The 15,998-nt window shown below is 40.3% G+C and overlaps 1 protein-coding gene across 1 annotated transcript in view; it reads right to left on the bottom strand.

The window, feature by feature from the left end:
• Positions 1–8,072: 8,072 nt before the first annotated feature.
• LOC144819374 (granzyme A-like) overlaps positions 8,073–15,998 on the bottom strand; it is an 84,164-nt gene continuing 76,238 nt past the window's right edge. The window contains exons 4-5 of the mRNA XM_078677298.1: positions 9,162–9,434; positions 8,073–8,779 (exon numbers count right to left, since the gene is read on the bottom strand). Of these exons, the coding sequence (XP_078533424.1) occupies positions 8,624–8,779; positions 9,162–9,434 (429 nt within the window). The 3' untranslated portion in view covers positions 8,073–8,623. The remainder of the gene's footprint in view (positions 8,780–9,161; positions 9,435–15,998) is intronic.

Below are 15,998 nucleotides of genomic sequence, written 5' to 3'. Positions count from 1 at the left end.
CAGCATTGCCCGTTTGGGCAACGGACATCTCTTCGCCCTCCAACCTTTGTGGAATTGCCCGTAAAAACATTCAAGATTCTTTTACTTAATTGTAGATCTCTACCTAAGCATTCCACCGAGCTGCACATATCATTGCATACTGAAAATCCAGATATTTTATTTCTCACTGAAACCTGGACGAATTCCAACTCTGGCCCTGACATCATTCAAACTCTTTCTCCCGACTACCTAATACAAAGTTGGACAGGCTGACAAGGGTTGGAGGTGGAGTAGCCATTATTTATAAAAACTATTTGACCTGACGAACTTTTGGAAGGCCTTTGAATGAGTGTGAGAACCTCCATTTCTCTGTAGGTTTCATCCCTCTGCTCTCTCTCTCAAGCATCCTCATATACCGCCCCCTGGACCTTCGGCCCAGTTCTTATCTTCCTTACCCAAAGCAATCACTAATTTAGCCAGTATGGCCACCAATTTCATTATCCTAGGGGATTTGAATATCCACTTTGATGACTTGACATCTAAAAGTGCCGTAGAATTCTCCGCCGATCTCGCAGCCCTCCAACTCTTGCAGAGAGTACGTTATGCTACTCACGTGAAAGGACACCTGCTTGATCCTGTCTTTTCAAATCTGCAGGAGCTGCACTGCTTGAATCCCACACCTATCCCCTGGTCTGATCATTATTTGATCTCTCTCTGTTGGTCCCCCAAGGTGGCTATTCCTTCTGCTCAGCCTGTAAAGAAAATTACCCGCTGCTGGCAGAAACTGCAGCTAGAAGAAGGCGTCCTCTCCTTAGATAGTAGTGTACCTTTAATGAACCCAGATCCACAAGTAGCCAACAACCAATTTAATCCCTGGAAGGAAGCCACTTTAGATCCAGTTCTAAAAAAAAAAAAAGACCTATAAAGTGAATGTGGGCCTCCTTTGTTTCGTAAATTAAAACAGAAAGCGGAGAGAATGTGGAGGAAAATTGTCTCCCCCTCTAGGAAAAAGAATATAGAGACACTGTCAAAGCTTACAAGACTGAAATAAAAAAAACAAGCTTGCTATTATAGCGAAAAAACGTCTTGTGCTGCCAACTCCTCCTGTGAAACCTTCCATATTGTTAAGGAACTCACACAAGGCATAGCTGCCCCTGACGTCCACGAGCTAACTTCTTACTAATGCATAAGTTTAAAACATTAACACTTGAGGGAACAGATGAGGGGGCATATTTTCAGGTCCCTATTGCCACCACAGCGTCAATTTCAGTGGCGTTGTGATGGCAATAGGAACTTCTCCTCAATTACCTGGCAGTGTTAAGCCACTTAATGTGGTTTAACGCTGCCTTCTAAATAAGGCACCCTTTCACGCTGTACTTAGCATGAAAGGGGAAGGCAATGGGTGTTGTGGTGGGCGTTCCACCGCAACACCCATTGATTTTGACACTGCCCCGTTTTTACAAGGGTGGCATAAATAGGAGGCCCCAAAAAAAAATGAAGACCAGGAAAATCTTGTTTTTGCTGTTTTCATGTGTGCTGTATTGTGCAGCACACATATAAACAGCAAAACAACAATGATTGTTTATGTGGAGGAATAGCCCATTTTCAAAAACTGACGTTTTGCAACTTTTAAGCAGCACACATAAAAGTTACAAAACGCCATTTAAAGATTGTTTATGTGCAGGAAGAAGACATTCCTGCACATAAACAATCACTCCCATCAACTCAGGCACCCTTGCAACATAGTTCAAGGTTGCCTGCATTGGTGCTAGACAGCCTAACTTAGCACCAGCGCAGGGGGAAATACAGAGCTGCACCATATCCTTGTGAATATAGGGCAGCCCTGCGTTTCTAAAGCGATGGAGCATGTTCTTAGCCTTGTAGGCTTCACAACACACTCCGCCACTGTTTTTGTAAATATGCCCCTTGTTTTTTTTATTATTTAATGAGGCACCATGTAGTAACAATTGTATACCCAGTTATGTTACTCTAACCCAAATTTGTTCCTTTGTATATACACACCCATCCTCACTTTATATTATTAACTGGGTATCATTGGGGGCACTGAGCACCTGATCTACTATCTAAATTAATACACTGATTCTCTCTTTTGATTTCCCAAAGCATTCAGTGTGTACTACTCTCCATATTGAAAATAAGTTCCTCTGTCATTGCTTCCCACAAGCATCACGTGCTGTAGAGAAAATAAAGAGCATGAGCAAACTTAAAGTTGCCAAGGTGTGTCCCTCCACAAATCTTAAGTGGCCTGATGCACTTCTTCTTGTTCTTATGAGCATTAAAAGTACTCCACACAAAAAGATTGGTCTCTTCCCCCTGAAATCTTAATGGGCAGACCCATGAAAGTAGCATTCATACCTTCAGCAACACTTGTATCAATAACTGATGACATTCTATTAGATTACTGTAAAGGTGTGGCTGATGTGGTAAAATCTGTCAGGTTACTTTGGCAACAATACGGACGAAAAAAACACAGTGCCACATAAAATTAAATTAGGTAGCTGGATTTTAATCAAGAAGCACATATGCAAGAACTGCCTAGAGCCGAGATGGAGGCTGCCACATCAAATTGGGCTGGTGACTCACAGTGCTATAAAGATTGTCAGAATCCCACAGTGGAATTAGAGTGAGGTATTGATGCAAAGTCTTGTGTAACAAGAAGAAACAGTTTCTGATCTAGTTTGTGAAAAAGCTAAATTGAAAATTCAAGCCTTGGGAACACCCAAGGGACAATGATTCACAGTGAGTCAAGTTGCTGATTGAAGCACAAGTTGGACTGTGAGTGTAGAAGATTCAACAGTGGTAATAAGTGAAGATGCAAAAAAGCTGAAAGAGTGCCTCAAGAGGATAAGTGGCCTGAAACAGTCAAAAGAACCGGTAAAAATAGACACTGGTAGAATCAGGGATCAGAGTTTATCAAAGGAAAAAGCAGACAATTGAGATTGATTCTGTAAATAGTGGCAGTAAATCACCTGTTACTGAGAGACCAGCAAGAAGGAGAATCATGGGCCTCATTTATGAAAAGTGACACATCGCTGCGTGAAAACATCAATGCGTCACTTTTCACTGCGCCCTCCTTGCCAGACCAATGATGCGTCATATTTACAGTATTACGCATCATGGCGCAAGGAGTTACAGATACATCAGTATTTCTGACCTATCTGTATGGCGCAAAAGTGACGCATTGCTGGAGTGTGTCACAAAAAGCGACGCAACTCCAGCAATGTGTCCTTGGCCTGCGTCAGTCATACGCCTGCTGTGAGGCAGGCGTAAGAAATTGACGCATTTGTGTCCTAGAAGTGGCGCAGTGAAGTCCTATAGATTTTACTGCGTCACTTCCATGACCCTTTCTTGCGTCAAAACGCCCCCCTTGCATACATTATACCTGGTGCAGGTATAATGTGGCACTTGGGTTTACAAAGTGACGCATCTACCTAGATGCGTCACTTTGTAAATATGGCGCAACAAGGCGCATTTCTTACGCCACTGGTGCGTCACAAAAAGTGACACACCTGCGGCGTAAAAGTGACGCACAGCCTCATAAATTAGGCCCCATGGATATAAAGTATGCATCACCTGAATGGACCTATCTAGCATCTGTGTCAGAAGGAGTAGAATCAGATGCGGTAGTCAACAATCTAACAAGCTGTTGCCATTTCATCTTTGACTGTTAACCAGTAGAATAAGAGGCACAGCTACCTTGAATTTTTGTTACATCCTAATGATTTTGAAACTAAGAATTTGCTTTGTAATAAACGACTAATTTTGTTTTTGAAAACATATAGATCAAATAAATTAAGTTTCCAATCAATATGAACTGAATTAAAAATGGAGAGATCTTAGTCTGATTTTTATTTTTGATTATTTATTTATTTTTTTAAGTTTAATTATTCTGTAAAAAATAAGCCTGTAGTCTGCTTTTTGACTATTGATTTTGAATTCTGCTTTTAATTTTTTTTCTAATCTCTGTAGTAGATGGCATACAGCAAATGATGTAAAAGGGTTTGGTATGGTTTCACTAATAGTTATATTAAAAGTGTTAATTGGTCTAATGTTGTGTCTAATTTTCCTGTTTGGATCTGACCCCTTTCACAAACTGAATTAAGCACAGTAAATAAACAATAGAACACATAACATTAATATATAAGGACAGGTTAGTGAATGGTTGTGGAGAAAATGTCTATGCTAATTTATTAAATGAGTACGTCAGGATTATCAGTAAAGATATTCTTTGTGTGTTTTCTTCCTTCTTTTGTGGGTGAAGGAGCAACCATTATCAACTACAGTTTAGTTCCTATTGTTTTTGTTAGCATCTCTAATAAGCAAGAGTTTCTATGACCACATCTTTTGGACTTCAATGGTTTGTTGAAAGCTTCCGGTTCCTGAAATTTCTGGGTATACAGTGACTTAGTCTAAATATCTCAAACTTGTTACACAAACTAAATCAAACATTAAATTGACTAAAAGGTAGTATGTTTTTTGATTTAAGTTAAGAGGAGCATGAATTTGTTAAAGGATATAATGAGAAGAGAGTCAAAGGTTTAAGAAACTGGAATGTTGAGATCAAGATTAGAGAACAAATTGAGGTTGAAGAGAAATTTAGAAATTCAAATTTACATCCAAGGGAGAGGCGACAATTCCGACCATGACAACTTTTTTTAACACAATGCTAGTTGAAGGTGCTAGACCTCCTACCTCGTGAGGGGAAGCCACCGTAACATTGATTTTAAAAGCAGGGACGTCTCCAGTCAACTATGGGTCATATAGACCTATTTCTCTTTTAAACACTGATTATAAAGTCTTCACAAGAATTTGGCCGACAGGCTGGGTGCGGTGGCAGGTGATTTGTTGCATGCAGACAGAAAGGGTTTTTCAAGAGCTTGGAATCTTTTTGATCTTACTCATGATTTTATTGGAGCTATTGATTTTGCCTCCACCTTCTCATTACCTGTGGCAGCAATGACACTAGATGCCACCAAGGCATTTGATAGGGTCAACTGGAATTATCTAGCGGTTGTGCTAGAGAAGTTCAACTTTGGGACAAATTTCGTCGAGTTATTAAGCTTATCTATAGTGACCCTTCGGCGAGGCTTTTGGGAATTTGACCAAGTCTTTCAGGATTAAAAGAGAAACCAGACAGGGTTGCCCCCTCTCCCCCCTCCTATTCGATATGTATATAGAGCCTTTTGCCCAACGTCTTAGGGAGTAGACTGGTATTACACTATTTAAATTTGGAGCTTGGGAGAGGAAGGTACCCCTGTATGCGGATGACATACTAATTCTTACATCTAATTTGGAGTTGTCTTTGTCTCACGTCATCCAGTTAGCACAGGATTTTGGTCTAGTTTCGGGTTATGAGGTTATGAGGTCAACGCAGGAAAAACTGAGATCATGTCATGGAATCTGCCGGGGTGTCGAGACCAAACCAAGAGCGAGATGAGATATTTGGGGGGGAGGATTGTCCAGAATATAGAATAGATTTCGGGGACAAATCTCGCAAATGTCTCAAGGGGGTGCCAGAAACTCATGGGCCCCTCTCCCTTTGACTATTTTGGGTAGAATTAATTTAATCAAGATGGTAATTTTGCCAAAAGTCACCTTTATTTTTAATACCATTCCCTTATATTTTGAGAAGCAGGCAACTGATAAGCTTCAGCAATCTATTAATTCATTGGTGTGGGCCTTTAACGTGGGCCTATAAAGCTACAAGGATATCCTGGAAAAAGGCATAAGAGGGAAAAAGTGGGGCATTACACTACCGGACCTCCAGTACTACGCATGGGCCTTCCAGTTAACACACTCAAGAATGTTGCTGAAATCCCCAGATTCATCAGAGAGGAGAATTATGTTTTCAGACATGCTAGATGGAGTGGGACTGTCTAATGAGGCTTTTCTTTTCAAATATAGAGTTCAAAAATTCTTCAAGAAGATCAGGCTGAAAGTCGTACTGAGTATGGCTCGTATATGGGCCAGAATCAAACAATGCACCGGCTTAGACTATTTCTCAAGTCTGACTCCACTGTGGGATTCTCTGGGGGTCCCAGACTGTTTGAAGGATAAACTGGCAGCCCCTCTTAAAACAGCGGGGTTTTTGGTGTGAGAGGACTTGGCCGCTGAGGGTTCACTTTTGTCTTGGTCGTCCCTAGATGATAAGCTAGAGAAGGGTATGTCTAGATTCAAATACCTGCAATTGAAGATCTGGTTCCAGAGTCTTAAAAAACATATAGGCAAAGGGAATATGCTGGAAGAGCAATTGGTACTGAGGCCAGCAGGGAAGAAAGAAGTATCTTTCTTTTATTGGTCTATTGAGAAGGTTATTGATGGGGATTTTAGAATGGTCGAAGAATTGTGTGGAGCTTCCATACCAGATATAGACTGGGTAGATCTGTGGAAAACCTCTTTTAATACCTTATTTACAGTTGAAAGCCAGCCTGGTTTAGGAAAAACCACTACTTTACTACACACAGGGCTTACCTGTCTCCGGCTAGACTCTCTAAAATAGCTAATGGGCCTCCTGTCAGTTGTAAGAAATATGACATGGTGAATGTCTCTGACATACGTATGTTTTGGGACTGTCCAATATTCTCTGAATTCCGGGAGAGAGTAGGGATTACTCTAGCTGATATTTTGGGGACCCCAGTTCATATCACTCTCGGCCTCATCATTTTTGGTGTAGCAAGTGGAGTTACAGGCTTGATCAGGGGTTTCTTATTTTAACGCTATTTTGCTGGCTAGATGAGAAATATGTAGGAGATGGGTTGACGCTACACCCCCCACACATTCAGACTGGTTGTCCTCCTTATACAAAACCTCCAAGACCGACCTGGCCAGATTGAAGAGTAATAGAAAGAAAGTCATTTGGGATTGTTTGATAAATTGGTCTCCTTTTTAATCACCAAATATTTATCTTTAATGGGATTAGGTGGGTGCACTATCATTTTGAAATATACTCTTTGATCCTATGATTATGCCTATCGGGAAGCTCTCTGACTGTGCTAGGCCTCGCCTTTCTTTGGCTCCCAGTTCCGATTTCGGGTGGGCCTTCAGCAACAGTCATCTGTTACGATCAATCAGAAGAGAGTGCGACCACCCTCTCCGTGACAACGAGAGGTCAGCAACGTGAAGTGGGTTTGTTTGCTACCGGTAGGCGGGCATAATCTTCTGGGTTTCACCTCGATGGCCTACGTCTCCAGAAACAAACCTACGGTAACGACATCCTATTCTTCTTGTTGTCTGGGGTCGGAGGCGAATGAGGATTAAAAAAAAAAACAGAAAAAAAAGATTGAGTACTGAGCATGGGAGATAAGATGAATAATGTTTGGTGTCTATAGGACTTTAGTCAAAGGATTTTGTTGGAAATGGTGAGTGTGAAAGGAGGTATATCGTTAGTGGTTAATTTCTGGTTGGTGAGGAGCCAATATGTAGAGAAATCTATTATGTGTGTGAGTAAACTGCTTATTTTAACCTGCCTTGTAATTGGGTGGGTCCTTACTACCTTGCTATGGTTTTCTCAAGGGTTTACCATGTGTAAGAAATGAGTGATGCTGCTGGGCTGAAGAGAGTTAAACAATGATTTAGATAAATTGTGTTGGATATTTTAGAAACTATGATTTCCTCTATTGCAGTAGCTATAAATGTTGTGAAATTTAAAAGATTATCTACACTTGTAGATTGCCTTTCTACTGGCACTGCTGGTGTATGTATACTGCAAGCTACCTTGGATTTCCAATCCCCCATAAAGGCACTCAGGCCTTTTGCCTGTATGTGGTCATGGAACTCCTCCTTGACTGTCAATAGCGTGTAATGTACAGGTGAGCCTGCATTAGCCGATATATACAGATATCACTTACCAGCTGTAATAAGAAAGTTACAGTTACTCTACCTTAATAACAAATTATAGTTGTGTTGTGATCTCACAATGGCAACTGCCAGAGCCAGCGGACAGAGTGAAATATAGACTCCTCAGCTAAATACAACTTCTTCTTACGTAAACAAATAAAAAATTCAGATTTTCTAACCCGTTCTTGTTAAGTTTTTCCTTAGAAACTCACTTCCATTAACCACTGAAGAAAATATTTATGAGAGTATGTTGTTTTATTGTACAAAAAGCAAGAATATATCTATACATTACAACATGTGCTAACCTATATCTGTTTGTGACTTACATTGGAATGCTTTACACATGTCTGCAACAAGTTACAAAATGCAGGTTGTTTTATTTTATTTTCAACATACAAACAGCTAAATGATGTCTTAAATAAGGAGAAGTCTGACACCAAGAATTTTAATGTCAATTTGCAGGAAGGTAATAGTGTGGACTAGCTTGTACTATAAGGAATAAAACACCCCCTGTGATACTTAAAAATTACATTGTAAGTCACATCAGTGTTTCACTATCTTAAAAAGGAAATTTGCATTTGACCTTGATCATCTGTAATATGTGAGAACTCCTCAGACACTTGCAATATCCTTATATCTTAGAATATAGGTAATTTTTCCCATATATTCACCAAAAATTCCTTTTTTCAGTTTTTGAAATCATCTACATGACATGGGGTTATTGATATACCCTTAGATGCACACTACCTCACTTACACCTTAGCACTAATACAGAACAAAATTAACATTACAAATCTCCTCCTGTCATTTTTCTTATCCAGTTCAGATAGTCATCTGTGAGAAGTGTGTACACAGCGGGCTTCCAAAGGCCACATCGTTGAGGGCCAAATGAGGTGATGCCTCTGAGTTCCCTATTGCAGATCAATGGGCCGCCGGAGTCTCCCTATGAAGAAAAATGTAAAGCGCTGAAGGATGTAGAAAGACTTAGTAACATTCTAAAAGACCTGCTTTTCTTTAAGTCAATCATTTGGCAACATTTAGAGTTGCTTGATGTGGAAAATTACTCAACCTAGCTGCAGTGAAGATACGTTTTGTTTTTGGATGTTTGGTGTGTGTGTGTGTATGTATGAATATAAGCATGTATATTTGAGTGAGTGTTGTGAATGGGTGTGTGTGTGCATGTGTGTGAATGCATGGATGCAAGTGAGTGTGTATATGTGTGTGTGTGTGACCCCCCCACAATGCTAAAGTTACTGTCTGCCACTGATTTGAAATGTTTTATTTGATTGTTTTATGGTGACATAACATTGAATTAAATTACTTACAGCACATGTGTCTTTCCCACCGTTCTTGTCACCCGCGCACAGCATGTTTGTTGTTATTTTCGGCTTTGAATTGTAGTGTTTCCGGTCATTGCAGGTGGCTCTGCTTACGACAGTGACATTGACTGCCATTAGCACTTTAGAAGGATTTTGATCCACATTGTTTCTCAGGCCCCATCCTGCTGCTTCACACACTGTCCCTTCTTTGACATCATCACCTTTGCTCGGAGGTGGATATGGAGATACAGCTTTTTTGCGCTTCACTTTCTTATTCAGCTGTAATAAAAACCCATAAAATTCAAATGTGGTTATGAAAAACTGTTGTGTTTCTCTGAGTTAAAATTATAGAGTAATTTACATTATATGGACTGTGTACTTTTAATTTTCTTTTCTTTTAAGAGGTATAGAACTGCGTTTTTTTGCAAAACTACAACCCCCAGATTTATTGGAGGCATCTTATAATTTCTTTGTAGCTCTGGATTGAACCTTTTAAAAGGTTAAAGTCACCTGTTGCAGAAAAAAGAATTACCAACAACCTTTTGAAAGCTGCACAGTGCCTTGCAATGCATCCCTCGCAGCAGCTGCTGTGCAACTGCCAATGCTTATATGTTTGCTTTTTGCTGATGAAGATGTGTCAGTGAGTTGATTACTAGCCATATTCCCGAAATTTCGTATACCTGAGAATGCATCAAAAGCGTATTCGCACCTAGGGGAGATTAAGGGAGGCATAACAAGGAGAAATACCTTTATTTCCCCTTGTTTTTCCTTTTTCTTTTTTTAGGTTATTATAGTTAGTACCAAAGATTCCATAGGAAAAGTGTATTTTGTCTTGCCAATAACTTTATGACAGCTTGACAAATCTTCACAAAACTTACCATTTTTGGTTTAGCTGCTGTGTTGACATTTTTAGTGTGACCCGTCAAGTGGGGGGGGCGAGAAAAAGGGGGGTTCCAAAATGCGTTTTCTCCATGTTATGTCTATGGGGATTTTTCATTTTTTGAACACGACTACAGCCCGAACCGCTGATCCGAATTACACCAAATTTGGCAGAAAGCTAGATATTAGTCCAGTAAAAGTGCTTTGTGTGATTTTGTGTAAATCTGTTCATTAGTTTCTGAGATATTTACCTTAAAAAAATACAGATATCTGGGAATCGAGTCCTTGCACTTGACTCGCGGATCCTCCTAAAATTTGATTGGCTGCCAACACTTCAACCAGGAAGTGTTGCCAGCCATCTTGGGGCTCGGCTTCACAAAAATAATTAAAAAATAATGAAAGGGGGGCAGGGTAGGAAGACCTTGACCCCTAGATATATTGGACGGTCCCACAGGGACCCTGCTGAAGTTTATAAGCATTTTTTAATTATTTTACTTTTAAACATTTGCTGTGGATTCGCGAATACACGGCAAAATTAAAAGATCGGCAGCACACATAGAAAGAGGAAATTGCCTCTTGTAATTGTCTTTGTGCATGAAGGTGTCCCTCCTGCCCAAAAACAAGCATCCCTTCAACGCAGGCACCTTTGTGCACCAGCACAGGGGAAAAGGAGAGGAATGTGTATGATAGATTCCTGCCCTTTTCTTTTGCTGTAGGGCAGCACAGCAAGAAGGTTTGTGCCCTGCCCTATGACAACATTTTGTGAATGAGGCCCTGCAATTTTAGGACTTTTAAACCAGGTGCACAAAAACAATACTTAATGAACTCTTCTGAGTCATTATTTGTTATTCAACAGTATAGAGCTACATACCGCTCTCTGACACAAGATATTTGTGTACAACTGACTAGTCTATAGCTGTATACAAGTGCAAAAAATGCCTTTGGCAGAAACCATGTCAAGCCACAGCCAAACATATGCCATCAGAACTTATATCCCTAGAGAAAGAAAAAACAGTATATATATATATATATATATATAAATATATATATATATATATATAACTCTGGGCACCCTGGAAGTGTGCGGAGAGGGATCAAACACTGACCTAAGTTCAGACCAAGGCTTGACGGACAGTCTCTCGTCGAGTTTAAACGAACAACATTCTTTTTCCGAGGAGCTACGCCTCGTACAGATGACAAAAGAACATTTCACCAAAGGGAAAACAAGAGGATGAGGGCGCGGAACAAAAAACAAAACTGGAAGCGAAGGGTCAGAAGGAGAAAATGTAAAGAGAAATGGCACGGGAACACGAGGCCAATTGAGCAAGAAACCGTAATGGAAGACAACACTACTCAGCTAACGGTACTAAACCTTACTGAGAAAAAACTATCTACAGTAGAGGAGACTGTACTTAAACTAGGGGTTCCCTTTGTCCAGACATTGGTTTTGATTTTGCGCAAACAAGAGTTGATCTCTATCAATTTGAGAGGAAATTAAAACTGTACAAATTACATTTCGATAAAATACAGAGACAGGGAGAGCTAGACATGATGGTACACCTAGTCCAGAAACCAGCCTTACCATTGAGGACATAACCATGTTAGAGTTACTGACCGACTTGGAGGTTAACACTGGAGCAAACACCACAGACGAAGTAACTGATCCCTTTAATCCCATTCACGTACAAGAGATAATACGCAGATTTGGGATAGAAACACAGGAAACCGTGAACACGGGGTTCAGAGCTGGGTCTAAATTTGTACTGGTGACACCAAAAGACAAAATTTACATTTTTAGTGACTTAGTGGCCAAGGATCTAGAGAAACTGGTACATATGATCCCACAGAACAGGAAAATGACCAAATCCCAGGGGGAGGCGGTCAAGGGCCTACAAAATGACAAAGATCTGATAATAAAACTATCACATAAAGGCGGCAATTTTGACTAGAACCATGTACACAAAGGAGACCTACAGACAATTGAACAACCCGCAATGCTACAGCAAAGCGAACAAGAAATATATGACTGATTTACAACACAGATATCATATGAGACTATACGATTGACATGAGGGTGGCCTTTTGACGTGGGATGAGAGGAAATTCCTTAAAAACAAAACACTAACCACGACAACCTTTTATCTACTGCCTAAGGTGCACAGAAATGCCCAAGAACCTCCTGGCAGACCAACAGTTTCTTCCAAAAACTTCCTACTCGAAAAGACATCGACATTTGTAGACCACTTCCTATTCCCCTTTGTAAAAGGCTTGAACTCTTATATTAGGGACACAAGTGACTTCCTGGGGAAGATTAAGGACATAGCCCTGACGAACAACCATTGGCTAGTAAGCTTAGACGTAGAGTCACTTTATACTAGCATAAGACATGAGGACGGACTCAAGGCATGTAACTTTTTTCCCAAGAAAAGGGATATCCATCTTTTACAACATACGCAAATGCTCATAGAAATGATCAGTACATGCTTGAAAGATAATGTTTTTATGTTTGAAAAAACCTATTACAGTCAGCCTCAGGGGACTTCCATGGGTACCTGCTTCACCCCCAGCTATGCCAATCTTTTGGTGGGCTGGTAGGAGAAGCAGGTGCCCTGGAACAACCACACAAAAAAATGGTATTGTAATGTCATGAAATGGCTGAGGTATATCGACAACGTCTTTTTTGTGTGGGAGGGGAGTGTCAGGAACTGGATTTGTTTATTGATCTACTGAACGAAAACAATGTTAATTTAAAATTTACAAGAAACTACAGTAAGGAGACACTCAATTTTCTAGGCTTGAAATTGTCAGTGGAAGAAGGAATGATTTGCACTAACCTGTACAGAAAGAAGACTGCAGGGAACTCCATCCTCCGTGCGAGTAGTAGCCACCCACCCAGCTTCAGATGGGGAATACCTTATAGTGAGTTCCTCAGAGCAAAGAGGAACTGTAGCACGACGACAGCATTTGAACAGACAACATTAGGAATTAAAGCAAGATTCAGGGAGAGAGGGTACTCAACTAAAGCACTCAAACAAGCAGAAGCAAGAGTCAAAGGACCCCAGAGAGAAGAGCACATTCTGAAAACTACAGCGACTGCTACCGGTAGGCAGACAACTCCCAAGCCAGTTCGCTTCATTATGAGATACAGCAGTCAGGTGGCACAGTTGTGTAAAATGCTGAAACACAGGTGGGGGATTTTAGGACAGGACCCATACTATGGAACAAAATAGGAGCCAACCCCTCTATATCATACAGAAGGAGCACTTCATTGAAGGATATGTTGGTACACAGCCACCTGCAAGCCAAAGAATCCAATTGGCTCAAACAAGCAAAGGGCTTCCGCAAATGTGGGAACTGCAAGGCATGTAAACACAGTAACAACATAACAGAGATCACACTGGGAAGGGTCAAAGCCCCATTGAAAATCCCCAAACTCATAATGTGTTACACAGAGTTTGTAGTGTATGTCATAGTCTGTCCCTGTAACCTGTGGTATATTGGTTACACAACATTTCCAGTGAAGAAGAGAATACTCAAACACTGGAGAGCAATAACAAAGACCATAGTTACAGCACTGTAAGACATTTCACAGCAGAACACAATGGGGAATGGACCAAGGCTAAATTCTTTGGGCTTGACAGTGTAAACCGGAATCCCAGAGGTGGCAATAAGGTAGGAGCTCTCCGGAGACTGGAGTCACACTTTATTTTGCAAGCAGGTAACAAGTTCCCAGGAGGGTTGAAATTAGATGAGAACATGCATTTGCATCTCTGATAAAGTAGCAAAAATAAGGACAATGTATAACTAGCCTCACAAACCCACCCCCTTCCCCTCCCCCTCTACCCCCAGTTACCCAGTCCACTCTTACCTACTAGTCTTACACATATATATAGTTGTATAATTGAATGTTGCAACAACGAGGGATGTTTATTTTGATGAAATTGTTTTTCATTGGATTGTTTGCCCAAGGGTCTGCCATGCAAATATAGAAATGTGTTGTAGTATGGTTTCTATGACAGATATAAACGTGTGAACTTCTGCTCTTCTTTACAGACAGACATTGTGGATGGTGCTCGAGGGCCTCACACACCAGCAAGAAAAGTATGCGCACTAGGAGTGGAAGGTTGACCCTACCTGCTTCTCACTCGTTGATAGTCTTAACCGTAGCTACATCCATAGAGCACCAAAATAGCACTAGTAAATTGCCAGGACTGTGATAATGGTACTAAACCGACACTTTCCCATGACAAAACACCAGGTTGGAACAAGTCACGTGACGAGACAGATGTGCATAGACACTACACTATAACATTCTAGGCACACACCACTATTGTGCATATTGTCACTTGACAAGTTAAGCACACAAGGGGGCACTAGACCTGAGAGTACAGCGCAGAGAATGGGCAATACTAGATCAAATGCACAGCGCTTAGCTTGCTGTTTATTAATTCCAAAGACACCCTAAATGTGAATGTAGCATCCCTAAGTTATCCTTATAGTTTGTATTAAATAGACATTGAGTTGCAACCTTTCACTCACAGTAAGGAGAAGTATTTCTTTTATGTTTATTGACACGTGGTATGTTTGACTACTCATGAACCTTCAAAGAGTCTTTGACCTAAATGGGGTCAGGTGACCAAGACTACGGATATATAAATATATAGATTCACTGAAAAAAACAAAGGTTTCAGGGATGTTATAGTTACAAATTAGCATTTAAAAAACCTTTGAAATTCACTGAAAAAAACCATAGGTTTCAAGGACATTATAGTTAGTTTGACATTTCACTCATACAAAACCATAGAAATTCCACCGTTATAGTTAGTTGAGCTAACTATAACTCGTGCCCCACTAATGCACTGCTGATGGCATCACATTTTACATCATTAATGTCATAGTCAGTGACATCACTGATGACATCACTGATGACATCTCAAATGACATCACTGATGACATCATTCAGTGACTGTGTGTTTCTGTAAAGTTTAAATATGATATACATATATTTATATGTGTGTGAACGAGAGCACGTGGATGCTTGAAACGCGTCGCCCGTGAATGGTTGAAATAAAAATCTTACCTTGCCTGAAGCCGTGGGGTCCGTCTCTTCATTTCGCCGCAGTAGTGGAGGTTGTGACGATTCCTGATATATATATATATATATATATATATATATATTCACTGAAAAAACCATAGGTTAGAGACCATATATAGTTAGGAATTAGCATTTAAAAAACCTTATTTTACTCACACAAAACCATTGAAATTCCATATATAGTTAGTTGCACTAACTATATATCGCGCACCCGCAATCCACTGCTGATGATGTCACATATTACATCATTCATGACATGGTCAGTGACATCACTGATGACATCACTGATGACATCTCAAATGACATCACTGATGACATCACTGATGACAACATCCAGTGACTGTATGTTTCTGTAAAGTTAAAATATGTCTTACATATTGAAGAATGAGAGGATGTATAAGTGTCTGGATGAAGGATTTAGTAGGTGCATGAATGACTGTATGAGTGAGTGATTAAATGTGTCTCACTGAGTGCATGGGTTAGTGACTAAACTGTCTTAATTTGTGCATCATTATGTTTGTTGTTCTGTAAACTGCTGCATGTGTTGATCAGTAGCTATATGAGTAAACTATATGGGTTATTGAGTGGTTGCCCAAGTATTTGTATGGGAGACTGAGTGTGTGTGTGGGTGGCTGGGAGGTGTATGACTCTGTGCATAGATGTGTGAGCAGTTGATTCACTAGATGTATGGGTTCAAAAGTGCATGTGGAAACAGCTGTATGGGCGGTTGACTTTGTGCATGAGTGTATTGGTGAGTGAATGGATATCTCAGTGCTACATGTCAAAGTAAGTACATATGTAAAACACAGTACATGTGAGAGTTGACATATATAAATAACTGTGCATAAGAGCCAGTGAATGTGTGAGTG

Source organism: Lissotriton helveticus, chromosome 2_1 (genome assembly GCF_964261635.1).
Source record: "Lissotriton helveticus chromosome 2_1, aLisHel1.1, whole genome shotgun sequence".
Taxonomy (NCBI): Eukaryota; Metazoa; Chordata; class Amphibia; order Caudata; family Salamandridae; genus Lissotriton; species Lissotriton helveticus.
Note: the sequence above shows the minus strand (reverse complement) of the source record. Positions and strands in the feature narration are given on the sequence as shown.